Source organism: Salvia splendens, chromosome 12 (assembly GCF_004379255.2).
Source record: "Salvia splendens isolate huo1 chromosome 12, SspV2, whole genome shotgun sequence".
Lineage (NCBI taxonomy): Eukaryota > Viridiplantae > Streptophyta > Magnoliopsida > Lamiales > Lamiaceae > Salvia > Salvia splendens.
In genome coordinates, this window is record NC_056043.1 from 26,428,576 (window position 1) to 26,451,770 (window position 23,195).

The following is a 23,195-nucleotide window of genomic DNA, read 5'->3' on the forward strand; positions in this document are numbered from 1 at the left end:
TTTATGTTGAGTATGAGTTTTAATAGATGTAAAGAGAAATGAGTTAAAAAAGTAAATAGAATATGAGACTTACTGTTTATAATAAAAGTGAAAATAGAAAGTAAGTGGAGGACGAACGAAAATGGCAAAATGGACCAAAAAATTAGGGATGGAGGGAGTGTATTTATTGGTTTGGAAGTTAAAATATTTAGTAAGATCGTGTTAGACTCCTAACCCGAAAGAGTATGTATTGAATATCTTTTGACATGTGCAATGTCTGCCCAAAGCATGTCGATGCCACAACAGTGCAATGGGAAGTACTGTGTAGACACCTTAACTTAAATTTGAAAATTTGAAATCGCGCACAAACTTTTTTTTCTTTTAAGAGTGAACTACAAAAATGGTATCAAGAAAAAAATATTCGCAATATCCAAATAAACCATGTCTTCTAAATTGTAGTATTCGTGCCACATCGTTAATCCACTGCTGTAAGAACTTTGGTATTCTGTCAATCATCAAAGAATAGATAAAATGCATTATGTGTTCTTCATTGGACTCCTTAGTTTTTAGAGAGAGTTTTTCATAATGTTGTGGCATTTTAAATCTTTACTACTATTTTTAAAAAGCATAGTAATACTACTAAACGACGGAGTTTTAGTTGGCAATAAGTTTTAATTTGACACATCATTTGCTATTTTTCCGCTAGAAGAAGATTTAGATAAATTGAAAATTTATGTGATTGTATTAGGGGTGAGCAAAAAAATCGGAAACCGAATATTCGAACCGAACCAAACCGAAATTTTGAAATTCGGTTCGGTTATTTCGGTTTTTCGGTTCGGTTCAGTTTTGTAAATACAAAAATTTCGGTTTTTCGGTTCGGTTCGGTTCGGTTTGGGCGAAGAAAAAAACCGAATAACCGAATTATATATATATTCTATTAATTTAATATATTATATTATATATAATATATAGTATATTCTTTTAATAAATTCTACTATATTATATATATTATATGTATTATTAATTTTATATTATATATAAATATTCTATTAGTATATATAAAATAAAATAAATTACACACATATATATATTAATATTATATTTATTTTTTCTGGTTTTTCGGTTTTTTCGGTTTTGTTCGGGTTTTTTCGGTTTTTTAAGTTTGATTTTCGGTTTTTCGGTTTCGGTTTTTCGGGTTCGGTTCGGTTTGGATTTTGAACTAAATTCGTTTTTTCGGTTTTGGTTCGGTTTTGACAAAAAACCGAACCGAAACCCGAATGCACACCCCTAGATTGTATTAAAAAATAAAGTTTAGGAAAATACAAGAAAAAAGTTGAATGTTCGTGTATGTACAAGCAAACAACCACTCTTATAATTATAACTGAAAAATGAATGACTATTGAATTACACAAGTAACTTTGTCTTAATTCTTCTAGATCTTTATAGTGCCTTTCCTCACTATAATCAAAATTCTGTTTTGGGAATTGAGTTGTGTCCACCATTTCCTGGAACTTGAAAAATTCATGCATGCTGAATTCTACTCGAACTTGAATCTCTTCATTGGCCAGACTCAACTGGTCCTCCATTATTTTGATTGATGAAACTGCAGTAGATTCACTACACCACCACAATGTAAGATATCTAAGTGTTGGGATTTCTCCGAAACCCAAAGGAATCTCATTCAATACACACAAATGCTGAAGGTAAAGCTTCTCCAAGACCTGGAAATGGGATTCGTCAGCTGTCCAATGGATCAAATCACTGTAGGAAATATGTAAGGATTTGAGACGAGGGAATGCTCCCTCGACAAGGTTCCACTCTGATCCTGTGACCTTCATTGAGAACTTGAAGATGAGGCAACATCAACCCAACTGCTGTCACATTGTCGAATTGAAGACAGCCACCACGTAAAGACAACTTCTGGAGTGAGCTTGGAAACGAGAGTTCAAGCGTGAGATCTCCCATCTTGTTGTCAAAAGAGCATTTCAGTGACTGGAGCTTACTTAGGGATCCAATACCAATTCTGAGACACTCATATGAGAAATAATCATAATACGCAGTTTCTTGACATTGGGAATTCTTTTGCAGACGTCCTCACTAAAGCAGAAGTTCACGACAGTCCTGAGTGTCTGCAGGTTTTGCAGAACGTCTTCTTGTTGGTCCATTGTTGGAGGATCAGGAAGAAAAACTTCGTAGATATTCAGATGCCTAAGTTGTCTCATGTTCCAAATTTCTGGTGGTGCCGCAATCACCCTAAAGCTTGTTTCGATGATCAGTGTTTGCACACTCCACAGCCGGGATGCCGAGGAAGGAAGCAGGGCTCTTGAGTCTTTAGAAATTTTGTAACGAAGGTACCGTAAGTTAACTTGCTGAAAAATAGTTTCGGCGGGATCACTTTCAACTGCCGTCAACACCTTCAACAAACGAAATTTGGAAGGCAATGGGCAGCACTTGAGTATCAGTGAACGCACAAGTGCTGCTGATTGTAAAGCGTCAAACGCACAAGGGTCCTTTAACATCTATACCTCCTGGAACATCATGCAAACTCATCACATGTAGGAACTTCTCTTTCTTAACCTCCCTTAAGCATATTTCTCTTAAAAGATCATGAATGTAACAAGTTCTAGCTTTTCCATTCCATCTCCATGTTGAAACTAAGATGAGATTTCTGTCAACAAGATCTTTTATGTATTCCTGTGCAATCTCTTCTAGGCTTTGAATTTTGTTTGGTCTCAGAAGACCCTCAGCTACAAAAAGATTGACGAGTCGGGATACACAAATCCGTTCATCTTCTTTTAAAATTCCCATATAAAGAAAACACGGTTTTAGATGGACCGGCAAGTGAGTATAGCTCAAAGATAGTAAATTCAAGCAAAGATCATCATCATCCGACTTCAAAATTGAGTTAATGTCTCTTGCAACATCTTCCCAGTACTCTTTCGCCCTATTGGATTTGGCAAGAAACCCCCGATCACAGCAATCGACAGAGGAAGTCCTTTGCATTTCTCCACAATCTTCTTCCCAATATCTACTAGTTCAAGGGGGCAGTCTTCTTGAGGAAATGCAGTTTTACATAATAGATCCCAACTCTTATCCTCATCTAGAAAATTCATCCTAAGACTTGATGAACTAGACTGAGTGGCTACATTTGATAACCTAGTAGTCACAACAATTCGGCTTCCATTACAATTATCAGGAAAGAAATTTTCCATTTGTCCCAAGACTCAACACTCCAAATATCATCCAACACAATTAGATATCTTCTACAATACAAACATTGGTATAGTTTGAGTCCTAGTTGATCTTCGGGTTTTTTTAACAAGTTCACTAGGCATGAAAGAAGTTCTAACAGAAGCTCTCTAACACTATTGTAATAAAGGAGTGCTCATTTCAGTTGGAAGAAGCTCGGCTAGAAAGGAGTTCGGTAAGCTCGGCTTACCGAGCTGGAACTAGCCTGGAACTAGCCGAGAAGAAGAAGAAGGCAGAAGTCGGTAAGCTCAGCGGTAAGGAAGCTCGGTATGGAAGCTCGGTATGGAAGCTCGGTATGGAAGCTCGGTAAGGAAGCTCGGCGTTGAGCTGGAATGGGCCGAGAAGGAAGAGTTCGGTTGTAAGCCGAGAAGGAGTTCGGTCTTGAACCGAGGAAGGAGTTCGGTCTTGAACCGAGAAGGTAGAAGCAACCTAGCCGAACTAGCCGTTGGAGCAGCAGTTAGTTAGCTGAGATGTAGCGGTTATTCTTCTTGCTTTCTTGATTCTTCTTGTAGTTAGTTAGTAGCAGTTGCTACTTGATTATAGAGCTTAAATAGCTCACCGTGTATGTAGTTTAGAGTAGAGTTTAATCAATAAAGAGTTTTCCAGTTTTCTCTCCAAGATTATCATCTTCAATACTCAAAGTGTGAGTGTGTGTGTTTTCTGCATTGTGTGATCTCATACAACAGTGAGTGTGTGTGTGATCTTATTGAGTGTGTGAAAGCCTTGTGTGTGCCAATCATAACAAGTGGCGCCGTCTGTGGGAAAGGGATATTGAAACTGATTTGCAGAGGATCAAACGGTTTCAGAGATGGCAGCAAGGCTTGATGCAGAAAAGTTCACAGGCAAGAATGATTATGGCCTGTGGAAGATGAAGATGAAGGCGGTTTTAATTCAACAAGGCTTGGCGGCAGTTCTTGCAAAACCAGAGGAGAAAGGAAAGGCTCCAGTGCTTGATGAAAAAGCTCAGGCAAAGATGGAGGAGATGCAGCTCAAGGCACATTCTGCAGTGATTCTGTGCCTTGGAGATAAGGTCTTGAGGGAAGTTCAAGAAGCCAAGACTGCGGTGGAGATCTTGGACAAGTTAGATGAAGTTTACTTGGCCAAATCCTTGGCTAACCGGCTGTATCTCAAGAAGAGGCTGTATGCCTATAGTTTTTCTGGAGATAGGTCCATCATTGAGCAGCTAGAGGAGTTCAACAAGATCATTGATGACCTGGGATCTGTTGATGTCAAGATCTCAGATGAGGATAAGGCCATTCTCACATTGAATGCCTTGCCTAGCTCGTATGATCAGCTAAGTGATGCAATTATCTATGGAAGAGATAAACCTATCACCTATGCAGAAGTCTATTCAGCCTTGATGGCCAAAGAACTCCAGAAGACAGCCAACAGAGGCTCTGCAAGCTCCAATGTTCAAGCTGCAGAGGCCTTGAATGTGAAGAAGTTCAAGAAGCAGAACTTCAAGAAGAAGTTTGAGGGCCCTAAACCCTCAAGTTCAGATGCTCAGAAGGAAACCAGAGCTTGCTATTGGTGCAAGAAACCTGGACATTTGAAAAAAGATTGTCATGCATGGAAGAGAAAGATGGCCTCTGAGGGACACAATCAATCTGATTGTGTGGAGAGTGCTGATCCCCCGGCTCAACTCATGAATATCAGTGATAGTGGGGTCAGCCATAGGTGGATAATGGACTCGGGGTGCAGCTTCCATATGTGCCCCAATAGAAGCTGGTTTCATGATCTTCAAGAAGCATCGGGTACGGTTGTTCTTGGTAATAACCACATTTGTCAGATCAAAGGAATAGGGAAGGTAAAGCTAAGCCTACAAGATGGCTCTATAAAGATCCTAACTGGGGTGAGGTATATTCCAGAAGTGAAGAGGAACCTCATTTCATTGGGAATGCTGGAACAGAAAGGGTTCACCATATTGATGAGTCAAGGAAAATTGTTTGTGAAATCTGGAGATGCAGTGATGATGGAGGCTGACAGAGAGCATATTCTCTATTATCTGAAGGCTAAGGCTGTTGATGGAGAAAGCAATGCAGTGTCAGATGATTCCATAATGCTATGGCACAAGAGATTGGGCCACCCAGCCGAAGGAAGCTTGAAAGAACTCATCAAGAAGGGTCTGATCTCTGGAGATTTCAACAAGATGGACCCCTGTGAGCAATGTATACTTGGAAAGGCTAAGAAGGCACCCTATCCTACAGGTATTCACTCTTCTACAGCCCCTTTAGACTACATACATAGTGATCTTTGGGGGCCTTCACCGGTGTGTTCAATTGGTGGAGGAAAGTATTATCTAGCTATCATTGATGACTATACAAGGAAGTTGTGGGTATATATTCTTAAAGAAAAATCTGAAACACTCACAAAGTTCAAGATATGGTGTAAGGAGGTTGAGCTAGAGAAGGGTAGAAGTGTTAAATGCTTAAGGACAGACAATGGCCTAGAGTTCTTGTCTGCTGAGTTTGATCTGTTTTGTAAAGAGAAGGGTATGAAGAGGCACCGGACTGTTCCTGGTAATCCTCAGCAAAATGGTGTTGTGGAGAGGATGAATAGGACAATCCTAGAGAGGGTGAGGTGCCTACTTCTTGGGTCTGGTTTGAGCAGCAGATTCTGGGGTGAGGCTGTGTATACAGCAGCCTATCTCATCAATAAATGCCCATCTACTGCCCTGAAATCTGAAACTCCTGATTACATGTGGTATGGAGCTCACAGTGACTACTCAAAATACAAGGTGTTTGGGTGTGCAGCCTATGCTCATGCTAGGCAAAGTAAGCTTGAAGCTAGGGCTCTGAAATGTATCTTGCTGGGGTATCAGAGGGGTGTTAAGGGGTATAGGCTCTGGTGTATTGAGCCCGGTAAGCAGAAGGTCTTGGTGAGTAGGGATGTGGTGTTCTTGGAGGATCAGATGCCATTCCTGAAAGATAAGCCGGACTCCAATGAAGATGAGGGTGATTTCTTCAAGGTGGAGCCTGTGGGGGTTGGCCTAGGAGCAGGTGGAGTTATTGACTCAGGGAGTGAGTCTGATTCAGATAAAGAAGAGGCTCCAACTCAGGGCAACCAGGCTGGTGAGTCTATATCAGACTCAATCAGAGACTATCAGCTTGCAAGGGACAGAGTTAGAAGAGAAACAAGGCCACCAACAAAGTTCTCTGATGTTGTGTATTATGCTCTGTGTGCAGCTGAAGGTATTGATGGTGCAGATCCACTCACATATAAAGAAGCTATGCAGAGTAAAGATAGAGAAAGATGGATTGAAGCCATGAATGAGGAAATAGAGTCTTTACTCAAGAACAAAACATGGATTTTGGTGGACAAATCCAAGCTGAATACAGATGGAAAGGAGAGGAAGCTGATCAGTTGCAAGTGGTTGTTTAAAAGGAAGGTAGAAACCACTGATAAAGACAGAATCAGGTTCAAGGCAAGGCTGGTGGCTAGAGGCTTTACACAGCAGGAGGGAATCGATTTCAATGAAGTGTTTGCACCTGTTGTGAAGCACACTTCGATTAGGATTCTATTGGCTGTGGTGAATCAGCTTGACTGGGAGCTACAACAGCTTGATGTGAAGACAGCCTTCCTCAATGGAGATCTAGAGGAAACTCTCTTCATGGAACAGCCAGAGGGCTATGTGAAGATTGGAGAAGAAGGCAAGGTGTGCCTGTTACAGAAAAGTCTTTATGGACTTAAGCAAAGTCCTAGACAGTGGAATAAGAAGTTTGATGCACAGATGAAGAAGATTGGCTTCTCCAAGTCAGAATATGATGATTGCATCTACATCAAGAAGGCAGGCAGGACTCCCGTTGCCTACCTGTTACTCTATGTGGATGATATGCTACTTGCAGGGCCTTCTATGACAGAAATTCAGAAAGTTAAACAAGATCTGAAGTCAAGCTTTGAAATGAAGGATCTAGGAGAGTCAAGGAAGATCCTAGGCATACATATTCAGAGAGATAGAGGCTGCAAGAAGCTGTGGATGCTGCAAACTGACTATATTGAAAAGGTTTTGCAGAGATTCAAAATGGAAAATGCAAAAGCTGCATCAACTCCTCTGTCCCAGAGTTTTAAGCTATCAAAGGAACAAGCCCCTAAAACTAAGCAAGAGGATGATGAGATAGAGGCTATCCCTTATGCTAGTGTGATTGGAAGTGTTATGTACGCTATGATTTGTACAAGACCAGATTTGGCTCATGCTATCTCAGTGACTAGCAGATACATGGCAGACCCGGGGAAGGAGCATTGGAATGCTCTTAAGTGGATATTGAGGTACATGAAGTCAACTAAGGACTGGGGGATTGTGTTCAATGGCTGGGAAGGTGAATCTGAGGAGGTTGTGCAGGGCTATTGTGATGCAGACTATGCTGCAAACCTGGACAACAGAAAGTCCCAAACAGGTTATCTTTTCACCATGTTTGGAACTGTAATCAGCTGGAAGTCAGGGTTGCAAAGTGTTGTTGCTCTCTCAACAACAGAATCAGAGTATATAGCTCTCACTGCAGCCGTACAGGAGAGTTTTTGGATTCAGGGAGTGATTTCTGATTTTGGTTTTGACCAAAAGACAATGGTGATTCATTGTGACAGCAGCTCAGCTATGTGCTTGGCTAAACATCCGGGTTTTCATGAAAGGAGCAAGCACATAGACATAAAGTTGCATTTCATTAGAGATGAGATTGAAAAGGGGAGAGTGAAGGTGATTAAGATTAACACCTTGCACAATCCGGCTGACATGCTAACAAAGTCTCTAGGTAGAGACAAGTTTGATCATTGCAAGAAATTGATCAATGTTTGTGCAAGAACTGAGATGAGCCCTCAGGTGGAGAATTGTAATAAAGGAGTGCTCATTTCAGTTGGAAGAAGCTCGGCTAGAAAGGAGTTCGGTAAGCTCGGCTTACCGAGCTGGAACTAGCCTGGAACTAGCCGAGAAGAAGAAGAAGGCAGAAGTCGGTAAGCTCAGCGGTAAGGAAGCTCGGTATGGAAGCTCGGTATGGAAGCTCGGTATGGAAGCTCGGTAAGGAAGCTCGGCGTTGAGCTGGAATGGGCCGAGAAGGAAGAGTTCGGTTGTAAGCCGAGAAGGAGTTCGGTCTTGAACCGAGGAAGGAGTTCGGTCTTGAACCGAGAAGGTAGAAGCAACCTAGCCGAACTAGCCGTTGGAGCAGCAGTTAGTTAGCTGAGATGTAGCGGTTATTCTTCTTGCTTTCTTGATTCTTCTTGTAGTTAGTTAGTAGCAGTTGCTACTTGATTATAGAGCTTAAATAGCTCACCGTGTATGTAGTTTAGAGTAGAGTTTAATCAATAAAGAGTTTTCCAGTTTTCTCTCCAAGATTATCATCTTCAATACTCAAAGTGTGAGTGTGTGTGTTTTCTGCATTGTGTGATCTCATACAACAGTGAGTGTGTGTGTGATCTTATTGAGTGTGTGAAAGCCTTGTGTGTGCCAATCATAACAACTATAGCTCTGAGATTGTAACCCAACCACGAATATCAAAATGCTGAATAATAAGACGATTTTCAAAAGCATTTCTAGACAGAGTGGTTTTACCTATACCCCCCATCCCTACGACCGGGATGATCTGACGGCTGGAATCTTGCCCGGTGAGCACATCCAAGAGCTGAAGCAACTCCTAGTCATTTCCCACCATATTCGTCATTTCCCCCCATCCCTATGGTTTAAATCTCATACCTAAAAGAAATATCTCAACTACTTTGGAACGGAGGGAGTACGGAGGGAGTATGCATTATGTTTGGTTTATGCGATTGAATCTCATAACTTAATCCTAGATGAATAATCTTACGATAATAAGTCATAGTCACTCTCTTCCAACTAATATAATTCTACAACATAATTTTAGATAGAAAATGATATAATAATGAGTCATGACAATCAAATGAGACCAACATAGATCGATACAGAGTACTTAAATGCTGAATTGCACAATATCATTCCCAATTTAGCCAACTAAGATATCTTCTTCTCCAGCTAGGAGTATAAATCAAGATACTCGCCCTTATTAACTTGCTTTAAATTTAATTTGTGCGTTCAAAATGAATGATATACTTAGAGTGTTCACAATGGGGGAGCCGCGGCCCGCTGCCCCCCATTGCAGAGAGCCGAGAGCCGGGGCGCAGGGCTGAGAGCAATGAGTCGAGGGCGAGCTGCGGCCGCTGCCTTCACGCGGCTGAGCCGTGTGAGCCGCGGCCCTCCATTGCAGCGGGCCGCGTAAATAATTTTTTTTTAATTTCAATTTTTTTTTATAAATATGCAATTCTATTTCCATTTTTTTCACTTCTTTCTACACTTCCCATCCCTTCATTTTACACTTCCAAACCCTACAAAAAATGCAAGGTGGGGATGGTAATTCCCCGGGGTATAGAGACTCGTGATACGGCAACTTCCCCAATCAGATATGGAGTCCGCAATCGCCCCAATTCCGGGTCCAGTCATCCCAGCAGAGGAACTTGGTTCGCCAACCATCGGGGTTCGGTGACTACCGACCGAATATGGACGCGATCAACAACCCGTCCAAGCACTTCCAATCCTCCCAATTCCAATACTCCCAGTCTCCGCTGTCTGAATCTGATAGATTCACATGGGAACAGTTGATGGGTACACCGGAGACCCCGACATTCGGTAGTGTGGAGATGGAGGCCCCCACCGGGGGTCGCCGAACCGGCGATGGTGGGGGGCGAGGCGGCGACGGTGGCGGTGGGAGGCAAGGCGGCGGTGGTGGGAGGCGAGGTGAGGCGGCGGCGGCGGCGGTGGAAGGCGAGGCAACGGCGGTGAGAGGTGAGGCGGCAGAGAGTAGGGGCTCACCGGGGGCGGGCGAGGCGGAGATGGAGAGCCGGAAACCGGCGGTGGCCGAGGCGGTGGTGATCGGCGGGGCGAGAAGTACAACGACGACGAATCCCTCGCTGTTGCGCGGGCTTGGGAGACGGTCACGACGAATCCGGTCATCGGCACGGATCAGACCGACTTTTGCTTCTGGAGGCGCGTCCTGACGGTGTACAACAGCTTCAAACCAGAAGGCAGTGCCGGACGTGATGAAGGCCAGATCCGGAAGAAGTTCGGCCGGATCAGTAGAGCTGTGAAGAGGTTCAGGAGCATTTACGAGAAACAGCTCTAGAATGCCGAAAGCGGCCGCAGCGAAGCCGACGTACGGGCGTTATCGTATCAGTTGTTTAATACTGAACGTTGGCCCAAGTTCACCTACTGGAATGAATACATGCTTCTCCGAGACTCCCCTCAATTCAAGGCGATCTGCGATGATGAGACCGGTCATACTGGGAAGCGGACAAAAATCGGGGCCGAAGGCATCTACAGCAGTGGTAGCGACTCACGTGCATTCGACCTGAATGACGATGTGAGGGATGAGCCCCCCTCGACAATGTCAAGGAACCAGCGCCCCGCAGGGCCAACAAGCCGCCATCCGGGAAGCTAGAACCGCTTCCCAAGTCTCTCGGGTGAGCGTGGCGGCACCGCGCCCTTCACCGACCGCGGCGTTGATTCAAACACTAGAGGTGCAGATGATGAAGCAACTTGCGGATAACTTGTCCTTGTACGAGAAGTCGACGGGCCCTATCACCAAGATGATGTACTACGACCTCATTCTTAGATTGAGGTCGAAGTTGGGCTTCTCCGTTCGGTCGAAGATAGCCCCAGTGGGGCCGGTGTCGGCGGCGGTGGAGGAGGTGAAGAAGATGTGCCGGATTTCGATGACGCCACCGAGTAGGTAGCGGTTGCGTTTTTTATCTTTTTATGTTGTGTTTTTTAAAAATTTTCGTTGTAGAATTTTCCCCTATCAAAAGTACGACGAAAATTTATCTCTAATTCGTAACTTTATTAAATTAGGTTTATTTCCCAAATTATTAGTCTACTAAAATTTAATATAGTTAAATTAAAAATTAACATTAAAAAAAGCAAATAACTTAAATTTTTTTTTAGATGGCCACATTTGGTGGCCCTTGTTATTTTTGTTACTTTTACCATTGCGGAGGGTCACATAAGAGCCACAAATGATGGTCAGGCCACATTTGGTGGCCTTCAAGAGCAACCATTGTGGACACCTAGTTCAAATATAGAAAAAATGCTTTACCTAAAAATATAGAACGCGATCAGAATAACCAATCTGAATCGAAACTGAAACTGAAACTGAAACTGAAACTAGAACTAGAACTAGAATCGTGGTTCATAAGTCATAACGGTCTAATTATGATTCCAAAATTTTTGAAACCGAAATCAACGGTTCAAGAGCCATTAACACCGCTAATCATGATTAGAATTGAAGTTTAAAATCTTAATTAACTCTCAGTTAATATGTGATTAATTAGTACAGCTGTGAAGGTGCGTTAATGTCCACGAGGCATATCTCCAAAATTATCAATTTCAATTATAAACAAGATACCAAAAACCCTAAATTCTGAAGAAAAAAAATGCCGATGAAGGTGCTGGAAGCAACAGTGTCTACATTTGATGGAGTGTTTCAGCAATTTACCAGTGAAGCCGCGAATAACAAGGCCAACTTTATCCTTTTCTATGCTGATAAAGAACCATCCACCAATCTTAGTTGGTGCCCAGGTACACAGCTTTTACTCAATTGATTCATGTTTTTCCCTTGAGCGGAACAGATGGCTGGTTTAATTTAGATTATTGCAGTTTATTTATCACAATTCATCAGTATATTGAACATTCATTTTTAATCGTTGAACGGTGTTTACCGATTATGCTTTGACAGGGTACAACTGCGTTTAATTCGTACTAGTAGCTTTACATTTCTTTTCAAACTACATCTCTCTGGATATCATCCTGATTTGATATCCGCTAAATATGAAGTTTAGTTGATTCTACCTAGGCGCCAAGCTTTTAATTTCTGTTGAGTTTATCTATTTGACCATGATGGAAGTTTAATTGAAGCCATAATTGTAATTGTTTTGTCACTCTGTACATGCAAATAAACCCATATCTCCACAAACAAGTTAGAGGAAGGAAAGACTATTATTTTCATTGCCCTACCACATCAACCATTTGCTCTCATATTGATTTCACAGTGAAAATTCTGTTCAGAGATTATTGGTTGATAACTCTTTAGAAAGTTTAACAAGAAAGGTTACTGTCCTCTCTTTGTACATTGGGGAAGCAGGGTCTGATTCTGAATGCTTTGTTCCAATATATACATATATGTATGTTTCTGTCTCTGTGTGTGCATCAACTGCATTTAACAGATAAAGTGTTGTTATTTTTGTTAGCATAGTTCTCTAGTTCCACTTGTTGCATCATTGTAGTCTGAACAGGCCATGTGCTTTACTAACCAGGCAACTATAAGCTTGTTTCTCCTCGTGTTCGATTCGATTTGATCTATTGTTGCTTGTGTTTCTCTGAAATTCTGTCAACCTAGCTTTTTTTGAAATTCCTTCTTTCTGTTTCATTTCCTATCAGTTGTTTTGTTCTCTCGGGTGATAATATAACTGGTTTTCTACTTCAGACTGTGTTAGAGCTGAACCGGTGATATACAAGAAGCTGGAAGAGGCTCCAGGTAATGTGGCATTGTTGAAGGCCTATGTTGGAGATAGGCCTACTTGGAGGAATCCTCAGCACCCATTGAGGGTCGACCCTAGGTTCAAGCTCACGGGAGTTCCTACACTGATCCGATGGGAAAATGGTTCCGTAAAGGGTCATCTGGAAGATCATGAGGCTCATCTGGAGAAAAAGATCGACGCCCTTCTATCTGAGGATTAGAGAGTCTTGCTTCATGGCAGAGGAGAGCTGTGGTGCCTAATGAATAAGCTTTTCTCCATTTCACACAGTTGGCTCCTTCAGATTTACTGACTACTATGTGTTTTCATGAATAAGTATAATTGCAGTTTGCATACCTAAAAACAACTGTTATCGTATGATAATTGGCTTTACATTTGAGGAGGTACCAACAAAATAAATGTTTATCTTTAAACTCCTAACTCAAGAAACTAAAACACACCTTCTCTTTTAAATGAACAAGTCAACATTATTATAAATTCTGTTGCCAATCCATAACTTAGTTCTCGTGCAGGAATAGAAAGCCTCGTGTGTTTTTGAACCTATTGAAATATTCCTATACCAAAATCTTGTTTCACACCGTTATAGTACTCCCTCCGTCCCATGCTACTCGCACTTTTCATTTTAGGCCGTAAATTTGGGATTGATTTTTTTGTGTAATTAAAAAAGAATTTTAGGTGTAATGAGACATCACTTAATAAAAGAGCTCTTAACTTAAACTAACATATTAATTAAATGCATTAATTCTAACTTAAATTATAAATAGTGTAAGGACTTTGTGACGAGCCGAAAAGCAAACGTGCGAGTAGCCCGGGACGGAGGGAGTATATGATACTCTTGCCGTCCCAAAAAAAAAGGACATTTGGGACGATACGAGAACTAATGCATAATTAGTAAAGTAAGGGAGATGATGAAAAGGGTAGATAAAATAGTGTGAGGGGATAGTGAAACCTATACTATTATTATTAGTGTTTAATGGTGTGCTATATAAGTTGTAAATAAATTTATGTATGCTAATATATTTGGGAGAAGTTTCTATAAATGCAAATGAGATAATTTTATGGGACAAACAAAAAAGAAAAGTGTCCTTATTTTTATCGGACTGAGGGAGCATGAAAATTTGGTACTATGTAACTTATTGTTGATACTATATATATCGAAATTTTTGTATATACTGAAAATTACGCCATATACCAAATAATGAAAATAATATAATTAGTAATTATTAAATTTATATTTTTAGTTTAATTAAAAGAAAATGAGGAACGTGATTTGACTCCTTAAAGTTATACTATAAAAAAAATTAAAAACTCAGGATTTTTTCCTTGATTTAGTACTATTTTAATAGCCATTAATTTAATACTTGATATTTTTTTTTGTAACTTATGGAGTATATATTTTTTAATTTATTAGATAAGTTTAAGAATAAAATTATAATTTCAGAATCCTAACACATTTTCAAACGCAATAGTATATTTGGTAAGAAAACATATCTCAAGGACAAGGAGCATAAATCATAATTCTAAAAATAAATTTTCGTAATAATTCGATTATGTTAATTCAGAATATATAAAAAACACGTTGCTTACCAAAATTTATAACTCAAAATACAGAAATCAAGTACTCCTATTATTGTACAACCATTTTAGTTGAGCCGAACCACCGCCGCCTGCTTGCTGACCGGCTACGCCGTCGCCTGTCGCTCTTGTAATCGGTATTAGTTTTCCCAAAGGTGAACATCTCAACTTTCTAAACCCTAATTCCACCCCATAAGTAGGTATTGTCTACTTCTAATGGCCTTTGTTTTCCTATTATACTTATTCGATTATGCAATTCGCTGTATGGATGTTAGATTTCTTTTCTCTATTCGTTTTATTATGTGATTTAGGAATATTGTATACTACTAACATGTTATAGAGTAGTAATTTCCATGCTCAAGAACCGTACACTTTGTCAATTTTGTTCCGCTTAATTTCTGTTTCCTGAGATCAAATCGAAGAACTTTGTGTTTATTAATGATTGTGTTCTTATCTAAATCTCCAGAATTATCCCTTCATGAGGCATATGACAATTTGAATCTACATAAAAGAGCCAACTTTTTTTTGCAAATATATGAGGGTACTCACTCTCAGGATGCTTAGATATCTTCAAGTTCTGATTTTTGACATTTAGGTTTGTATTTAGAAGAGTATCTTATCGATGTCGTTGAGCTCAGCTTGACATAAAAATTGTTTGCACTGTGTTAATGTGAAATTAATTTAATCATCTATCAATTGTGACATTAACATATTTTACACCAAGTCTTCAATTTTTTAGACTGCAGGGAGTCTGGAATAATCTTTCTATAATTGCCTTGATTTGCAGTTTTGGGAGTATGGCAAGATCTTTAGCTAATATTTTTTACAAAGGCATTTTTGCAGTTCCAGCTGCTAGTTCAACTGTAAGTTTATTTAGTTTAACGTTGCTTAAAGATCTCTAAACTATTATACAGTTTCATTGCGTCATTTTCTATTTTGATTGGGCTGAGTTGGGGACCTATCAATTGCCGAACAAATTAGTCTCTTTGTTTGTTTGCTTGTTTCCTACTCCTTAAAATAGGAAGCATGAGCTTCAGTATTCCTATTGCATGAGAGACACTTGTTGGTTTATTTTAGTTAATTAATATCTCACTATAATATAACTTAGAGTAATAGTAGAAAATTATACCAATACTGTTCATTAATTTGAGTCACCTTAAGCCTTCTGATCCCTGAAATGTGAGAAGAGGATGACCTCCAGAATAAGGTTACAGTGGGCCATAATCATACTATAAAGACATATTATCATACTTCTTGCTTGAAAAATTTTGTTAACTTCTAGAGGGGCCTGATTGAGAACAAAAGTGGGTACTACTTGTGCTGCAGGAGAGGCAAGCATAATGTGTATCTGCAGTATTTCTTCCAAGCTTTTTATTAGCAGGCTCGTGATGATAAGATGTTAACTTGTACATATTTAGTTTTATGTTTGTGTTCTATTATCTGATCAACTATGACATTAATGCTAATTTACTCTGGAATCATTATATAGTCTTCATCCTGTCTTAAATGCATGCTTACCAACAGAAGTGTTTGATAAAATCGAGCTTCTACTAGTGAACGGGCTTTTAATGTGATAGTTATCATAGTTTACCGAATTCTGATTTTGATATTCATCTGACTTGCGTAACACCCTTTAGGCATCTGGATCCTTTTATCAGGGCATACTTCGTTTTTCCACTTCTGTGCCCAGTGATCCTGATACACATGAAGACTTCAGACCCACAACTAAAGTTGAGACTTCTGAAATCTCCTTGAAGGACATTGTTGAGCAGGTATGACTCTTGAGTTTTCCCAAGCTTCTGCAACATGGTTGTGAATCACTGAGGATATGAAGAATTGGTGTTATAAAATTTCATAATGCTCTGAAATTTTGTTTTTCCTATTAATTATTTGGCTTTCTTTTATTAGTACCTTTTTTTTCTAGTCTCAGTTTCTTTCCTATAAAGATATTAGCCCAACCTGTTAGTTATTTTATGCTGAATATGCAGGATATTAAAGAAAACCCTGTGATGTTATACATGAAAGGTGTGCCAGAAGCTCCTCGATGTGGATTCAGTGCACTAGCAGTGAGGGTCTTGAGAGAATATAGTAAGATATGAGGAGCATTTATTTTTGTGCATCCTTACTTTGTTCCTGTCTTGAACATGTTATACAACATTTTTCTGAACTAGCCATTTTGTGGGTTGAGCAATAGATGAAAGTAGCTATTTCATTTGGTGAAGTATCTAAAAGGAGCTTGATTTAGTATCTTTATTAACCATCGAAATGTTTCATTAGACTTTGCTTAGATATACTGAAGTTCTGATACACATCGAGAATTAGAGATGGATGCATGATATTAAGGAGTTCCCTTTATCCCGGTTGTCTGTTATTATTTCCATGTTTATTTTTATCTTCATGTTTGTTATTCGTAAGGTTTATTTTCATGTTTATCTTTAGTAGGGTTTATTTCATGCTTATCGTTAGTATTTTAAATTGCAAGTAAGATTAAGAGTCTTTCTACTTCTCTATAAATACCTCCTTGAGGATTGAAGAGAGGTATCCAGGGGATCAAATAGTTGTGTCCGGCAAGTGCTGTGAGGTTAGGACTCATTTCTTTCCTGGCCATGGATTTGTCCTTTTCATTTATCAATTTCAGTTTGCTATCTTCCTTTTGTATTCCTCCATAGATAGCTCATTTATATTTCTCTAGAGCAATGTACCAAACACACTAGTGAACAATAACATTCGTTCAATCAGTTTATCATGCCACTCGAGAGCAGGCTTGTCAATTCCAGCACCTTCCACCTTTAACTCCATACCGAGTTCATTTGTTGCAAAAAAATGAAGCAAGTTTCATCTTGGTCCATCAAAATGTTGTATATAGACTATATAGAGTTTGTTTCCAATTAGTGCAATCCATTTGTACTCCCTCCGTCTCTCTGTAGTAGAGGCATTTCTTTTCGGCACGGGTTTAAGAAAAAATGTTTTAAATGAGTTAAGTAAAAGGAGAATAAAGTAAAAAGGAAAAAGGAAAAAGGAAAAAGGTAGAGAGATGAAGAGAGAGTAAAGTACTTTTTGCCAAAAAAGGAAATGACTCAGCTACAGTGGGACAACCCAAAAAGGAATATGACTCAGCTACAGAGGGACGGGGGGAGTACTATTTTTGGTTACACTGTCACTTATTTATCTTTCATATGGCTTTTGCAGATGTTCCTATTGCTTCCAGAAATATATTAGAAGACCTTGAGATAAAGAATGCTGTAAAATCCTTCAGGTGTCTTTTTATACTTGAATGTTTTGGAGGATGTGATGAGTGAGTAGTTGCAAACACTATTGGAATTTGGACAGAGCCTTTATGAAAGGCATTAATTAATCAGTTTTCTAACTTACCCTACTGCTCAAGTTGAGCATATATCAGTGTGGCTTTTATCTGTAAAAATCTGTTCCTTTGGAAATGGCTTTGGAAACTTACATTGGAAAGCGGGGAAGACGGGAATTTTATTAGCACACAATATCCCTAAAATTTATCATTATACTATTAATAATATCACCAGATTTCGCCTAAAACTATGATATTATTAAATATTTTATGGACCACTTTATAGGAGGTAAGATCAAGTCAAGTTTTGTGCATTAGTTTTCAGATTTTAATATCAGTGTAAGCATGATCAACATGGATTTGTATTCTTTACGTTCATGTGGTCCTTAAACTATATAAGAATGGTCTAATATAGGAATCAGTTCTTTAGGGGAACTGATTCTATATGCAACCCTAATCTTTTGAGGTGTTAAACATTAGTATTATATTGGTCCTAGTGTTTGTTGTTGCCCATATTCTACCAAGATATGTAATACTATTTGAGCAGGTCACTAGGCATTGGTTTGAGCAGCTATGGTACTTAAATGAAAAATCGTGTAGAATTTTCTTTGTTTCAACATAGTGTGGTTATTCTTGTATCTACTGTTGCAGCCACTGGCCGACATTCCCTCAAGTATTCATCAATGGGGATTTTGTTGGGGGATCTGATATCATTCTTAGCATGCACGAGGTATTTGTTTTCTACTTTGCGTTGCTCTGCTCTGCTCCGGTCTTCCTTTTTTTTTGGGTTGATCACCACATCCTTTTTCGTTGTAATACTCTTGTTTGTTTGTCATGCAGACTGGTGAATTGAAGGAGAAACTGAAAGCCGATGCAGAAAAACAACAATAAAATACGCAGTTGCTGGATGAATAGGATGATCCTCTACCTAGTAAGGACATGGCAAATAATGAAACTATGGCATTGTCGAATAATTAAATTGGTTTTTCTTTCCTTGTTCATCCCCAAGTCCTCCCTCCCCGTTGTTGTATCGTTATATTGAGGATGATGATATAATGGATATTATCACTCAGTTATATTGAGAGAACATTTAGGATATCCTTTTGCCTAGAGAACATGCATGGATATGCAATGAAATGGTGCTCATTTGTGTTTTGGCGAATGCAATTAAATTGTGCTCTATTTTCTAAAACTTTCACTGTGTTTTTGGCGATTTACAACCAAAGAGAACAGAGATTGCCAAAAAGTCATCCCTGAGACAGAGATTGCCAAGGCTTCATCGACTTCGTTGCTCATCTGCTCCAAGACGAGACCTTCTGCATCCGAGGCTCTGAAATTACAGTACCCTTCCTTATGAACCCATGAGAAAAGAAGGATAGTCTTTGATCCGACTTGTCTTCACTGATCTGCAAATCACTCTTCAATGCGGCTATATTGCACAGAATCGGAAGGTGTGATTGGTTTTAACAGATGATCCAATCTTCCTTTACCCATTGCCAAAAATTGTATCTTGATTATTACAAAACAGAATCTTCCTCTGTTTTTTTTTCGCTGGGCAGGAAAGGAAGTGACCACTCTTGTTGTAAATGATGTGTGATAATTCTTTTAGGTGATTTTGTTATAATAGCTTGTGAAAATTAGTTTCTTGTTCAATTTTGGTTGTACTCACTTTCATCAATTTTCGATATTAACTCAATCTTCTCATATTCAATTTTCTTTTCTTTTTTATGGTTCTTGATCATATAGGTGCGTAAATTTGATTGTTTTCGTTTTTTCAGTCCTTGATCTCATATTGGATTTATTTTATTGTCGCTTTTATTTGAATTCATTATTTTTTCTTTAGTAATAGAATGGATAGTGTAAAAACAAGCCAAACTAACTTACTGTTTACTCCGATGAATTGATTAATTATGATTATGAGCGTGTTTGTCCATCTTATCATTTCAAATCTTTAGCAATTTATCATACCTTTGAAAGTGGACATTCGTGTTCGGAGGAAAAATAAATAGAAGGGACGACATTCAAAACTTTTTAGGTGACTAATATATTATTCATACAACATTGTTGTAGGATTCAATCTCATGAATTAGATACACTACATATTTAATCCCGAGTTACAATATTGCAAATCGAAATTTTTTTAATTTTAACTCATTCCTTTATTTTAAAGGATGGAACATCATTTTTGATCCACGAACTTTGCCAAAGTATCATTTTAGGTCCGTGAACTTTGAAAATATCATTTTAGGTCCATGAACTTTGAGTTAGTATCATTTGAGGTACTTTTTACTAATTCCAAGTTTTTTTGGACGAAAATACCCTCAATACCTTAAAGTGTATATATTTTTAATAAATTTATCATATACTCATAATTTTTTATAAATATCTTTACAATATACTTTTGACAAATTTTCTAAATATAATTTGACATTAAATATTATCACTTAATTTTGTGACATGCAAGTAAAATTGCTTCTTCAATTTTTTATATTATTTTTTTTAAATTGAATAAAGAACATTTCTTTAATAATAAAAAATTGAATAAAGATCTTTTCTTGCATGTCACAAAATTAAATGATAATATTGAAGGTCAAATTATATTTAGAAAATTTGTCAAAAATATATTGTAAAGATATTTATAAAAATATCTTTATTCAATTTTTTATTATTAAAGAAAGTTCTTTATTCAATTTTTTTAAAAAATTAATATAAAAAATTGAAGAAGCAATTTTACTTGCATGTCACAAAATTAAGTGATAATATTTAAGGTCAAATTATATTTAGAAAATTTGTCAAAAATATATTGTAAAGATATTTATAAAAAAATATGAATATATGATAAATTTATTAAAAGAGGGAACATCATTTTAGGTCTACGAACTTTGTCAAAGTATCATTTTAGGTCCGTGAACTTTGAGTTAGTATCGTTTGATGTACTTTTTACTATTTCTAAGTTTTTTTGGATGAAAATACCCTCAATACCTTAAAGTGTATATATTTTTAATAAATTTATCATATACTCATATTTTTTTATAAATATCTTTACAATATATTTTTGACAAATTTTCTAAATATAATTTGACCTTAAATATTATCAATTAATTTTGTGACATGCAAGTAAAATTGTTTCTTCAATTTTTTATATTATTATTTTTAAATTGAATAAAGAACTTTTCTTTAATAATAAAAAATTGAATAAAGATCTTTTTATAAATATCTTTACAATATATTTTTGACAAATTTTCTAAATATAATTTGACCTTCAATATTATCATTTAATTTTGTGACATGCAAGAAAAGATCTTTATTCAATTTTTTATTATTAATGAAAAGTTCTTTATTCAGTTTTAAAAAAAATTAATATAAAAAATTGAAGAAGCAATGTTACTTGCATGTCACAAAATTAAGTGATAATATTTAAGGTCAAATTATATTTAGAAAATTTGTCAAAAATATATTGTAAAGATATTTATAAAAAAATATGAGTATATGATAAATTTATTAAAAATATATACACTTTAAGGTATTGGGGGTATTTTCGTCCAAGAAAACTTGGAAATAGTAAAAAGTACCTCAAATGATACTAACTCAAAGTTCACGGACCTAAAATGATATTTTCAAAGTTCACGGACCTAAAATGATACTTTGGAAAAGTTCGTAGACCTAAAATGATGTTCCCTCTTATTAAAAATATATACACTTTAAGGTATTGAGGGTATTTTCGTCCAAAAAACTTGGAAATAGTAAAAAGTACCTCAAATGATACTAACTCAAAGTTCACGGACCTAAAATGATATTTTCAAAGTTCACGGACCTAAAATGATACTTTGGCAAAGTTCGTGGACCAAAAATGATGTTCCCTCATTTTAAAGGGTGTTAGATTTTGGTAAATAGTGAAGCGGATATAGCTGTTATTAGCTCCTTTAATCCGACTGCCCAATATTCTTTCAAGTGGGCATACGCCCTTGTCGGGCTGGATGGGTTTGCTCGACCCACTTGACCTAATATACTACTCTCACTCCCACAGAGTGAAAAAAAAACTCTCCGTCGGCGTTTAATTCTACGCGCCTAAACAGACGGTTATTCTGAGAGGATTCTCAGAGCTGAGCAGTTGATCTCAGCTGCAGTAGTATATAACCATAACGATTCAGTAACAGCTTAACACCTTTACACTTATTCAATCGAAATTTGTTAATCACTCATAAAATTTTCGATCCAATGGCTCTAGCGCAAATTGAAAAATTTCTTGGTTACTAGTGTGGCGACCGCTCTCGTCGGACTGTTGGAGCGTGACGATGCCTTCTGCGCTCTGGTCATTGTGGTGGCTCTTTGGAGCTTTTGTGTCAGCACACGCCATAGCTGGAGAATTGTTGCGGTAAATGTAGTTCTCGTGGGATACCCTGGTTTCCAGTTCGGCTAGACTTTTAATAAAAAACACAAGATGGATTTGTTGCATACTTCTTTTTTTAGCACTCCATGTAAATTCCAATGTTTTTTTAGATACAATCAGAAATGCACTTGAGGCGATATTAGCAGCATCTAAGAGCATCCGCAATAGCAGACAAACGCACGCCCTAGCCACCGGCTAGCGGCTCGGGCGTGGCGGATGTCCGCTATTGCGTGCGGCGAACGGGACGGGCGAGAGGGGGAGGACGAGCAGTCGGTCGCGGATGTCGGGCATTATCCGATCGCTTGTCCGCTATTGTGCGGCGTCGATCGTTGAGAATCGGCTAACCGCATTTCGTAATTATTAGTATTATTATTATTATTATTATTATTTATTTCAACTCTATATATAAGGTTCGTTGTACTTCATTTCATTCACACCACTTGTTTTAACGAATATCTCTTCCTCCACTCTCATTTCTAGAGAAAATAATGGATCGCGACACTGAGTCTCCCATCACTAGCGAATCACAAACGCCAACGTTCCCAGTGGAAGTGGGGGAAACGCCGGTGGAATGGGAGGAACGCTGGTGGAATGCCCGGGATGGGAAATGAGTATGGGTGGATTTTCCGGGTACTACGGGATGTACCCGTGGATGGGTGGGATGCCTGGGATGGACGGATGCTGCCCGGGATAGCTGGGTTGAGCGGCGGGATACCCGGGATGGGGAGCGGCATGGGTGACATGCCCGCCGCTGCCGGAGGCAGTAGATCGGGGGTCCCCGATTGCCTTTTGGGGACAATGTCTATCAGCCCCTCTTTAGATCACTTGACAGGTGGTTCAGAGGACTCTACTCCATCGGAAACTCAGTTCACCGTCATCGAAACATTGTCACTGGAAGAGTTGGGACTTTTTCCAATGAGGGAACTTACTCCTCAGCCCACTGAGAGAGAACCGGTGGTAAGGCGCCGGGGAGGGGAGAGTGGTTCGGTAGGGCGGTCGAAGAGGAAGGGCAAGGACAAGGGGGTGGCAAGTGAGTCGTCGTAGGTGGGGGACGAGGGGGAGGATGTTGAGGGATGGAGGTCGGTTTGGACTCCGGAGGAGTGCACTGCTCTGGCAAGGCCCTGGGTCTCGGTTGCGGATGATCCCATTCGGTCTAATAATCAGAACATTGAC

The 23,195-nt window shown here is 38.7% G+C and overlaps 2 protein-coding genes and 1 pseudogene across 6 annotated transcripts; 2 read left to right on the top strand and 1 right to left on the bottom strand.

Moving 5' to 3' along the window:
- Positions 1 to 1,354: 1,354 nt before the first annotated feature.
- On the bottom strand, positions 1,355 to 8,876 carry LOC121757798 (annotated as a pseudogene).
- Positions 8,877 to 11,556: 2,680 nt separating this feature from the next.
- Positions 11,557 to 13,132, top strand: LOC121757187 (thioredoxin-like protein Clot). Its single transcript, XM_042152703.1, has 2 exons — positions 11,557 to 11,800; positions 12,705 to 13,132. The coding sequence occupies exons 1-2, from the start codon at positions 11,656 to 11,658 to the stop codon at positions 12,956 to 12,958; spliced, it is 399 nt and encodes a 132-aa protein (XP_042008637.1). The 5' UTR covers positions 11,557 to 11,655; the 3' UTR covers positions 12,959 to 13,132.
- Positions 13,133 to 14,329: 1,197 nt separating this feature from the next.
- LOC121759250 (monothiol glutaredoxin-S15, mitochondrial-like) lies at positions 14,330 to 19,343 on the top strand. 5 transcript variants are annotated; one of them, XM_042154783.1, is made up of 8 exons: positions 14,330 to 14,486; positions 15,119 to 15,194; positions 15,969 to 16,103; positions 16,320 to 16,419; positions 17,521 to 17,587; positions 18,284 to 18,362; positions 18,473 to 18,563; positions 18,859 to 19,343. In XM_042154783.1, exons 2-7 carry the CDS (start codon positions 15,129 to 15,131, stop codon positions 18,521 to 18,523), a joined length of 498 nt encoding a protein of 165 aa, XP_042010717.1. In that variant the 5' UTR covers positions 14,330 to 14,486; positions 15,119 to 15,128; the 3' UTR covers positions 18,524 to 18,563; positions 18,859 to 19,343. The 5 variants fall into 5 exon arrangements, with proteins under 5 accessions (XP_042010717.1, XP_042010715.1, XP_042010719.1 ...); XM_042154781.1 differs by lacking the exon at positions 18,859 to 19,343 and having other exon boundaries at positions 14,331 to 14,486; positions 18,473 to 18,730; XM_042154785.1 differs by lacking the exon at positions 18,859 to 19,343 and having other exon boundaries at positions 14,331 to 14,486; positions 15,990 to 16,103; positions 18,473 to 18,730.
- The last annotated feature ends 3,852 nt before the right edge of the window (positions 19,344 to 23,195 follow it).

Excerpts from the sequence above, each read along its gene's own strand:
- LOC121757187 (XM_042152703.1), top strand. The coding sequence starts at position 11,656 with ATGCCGATGAAGGTGCTGGAAGCAACAGTGTCTACATTTGATGGAGTG. Across the intron at positions 11,801-12,704 it reads CAATCTTAGTTGGTGCCCAG|ACTGTGTTAGAGCTGAACCG; the intron begins GTACACAGCTTT and ends TTTCTACTTCAG.
- LOC121759250 (XM_042154783.1), top strand. The coding sequence starts at position 15,129 with ATGGCAAGATCTTTAGCTAATATTTTTTACAAAGGCATTTTTGCAGTT. Across the intron at positions 16,104-16,319 it reads TGAAGGACATTGTTGAGCAG|GATATTAAAGAAAACCCTGT; the intron begins GTATGACTCTTG and ends CTGAATATGCAG. Across the intron at positions 18,363-18,472 it reads TCATTCTTAGCATGCACGAG|ACTGGTGAATTGAAGGAGAA; the intron begins GTATTTGTTTTC and ends TTTGTCATGCAG.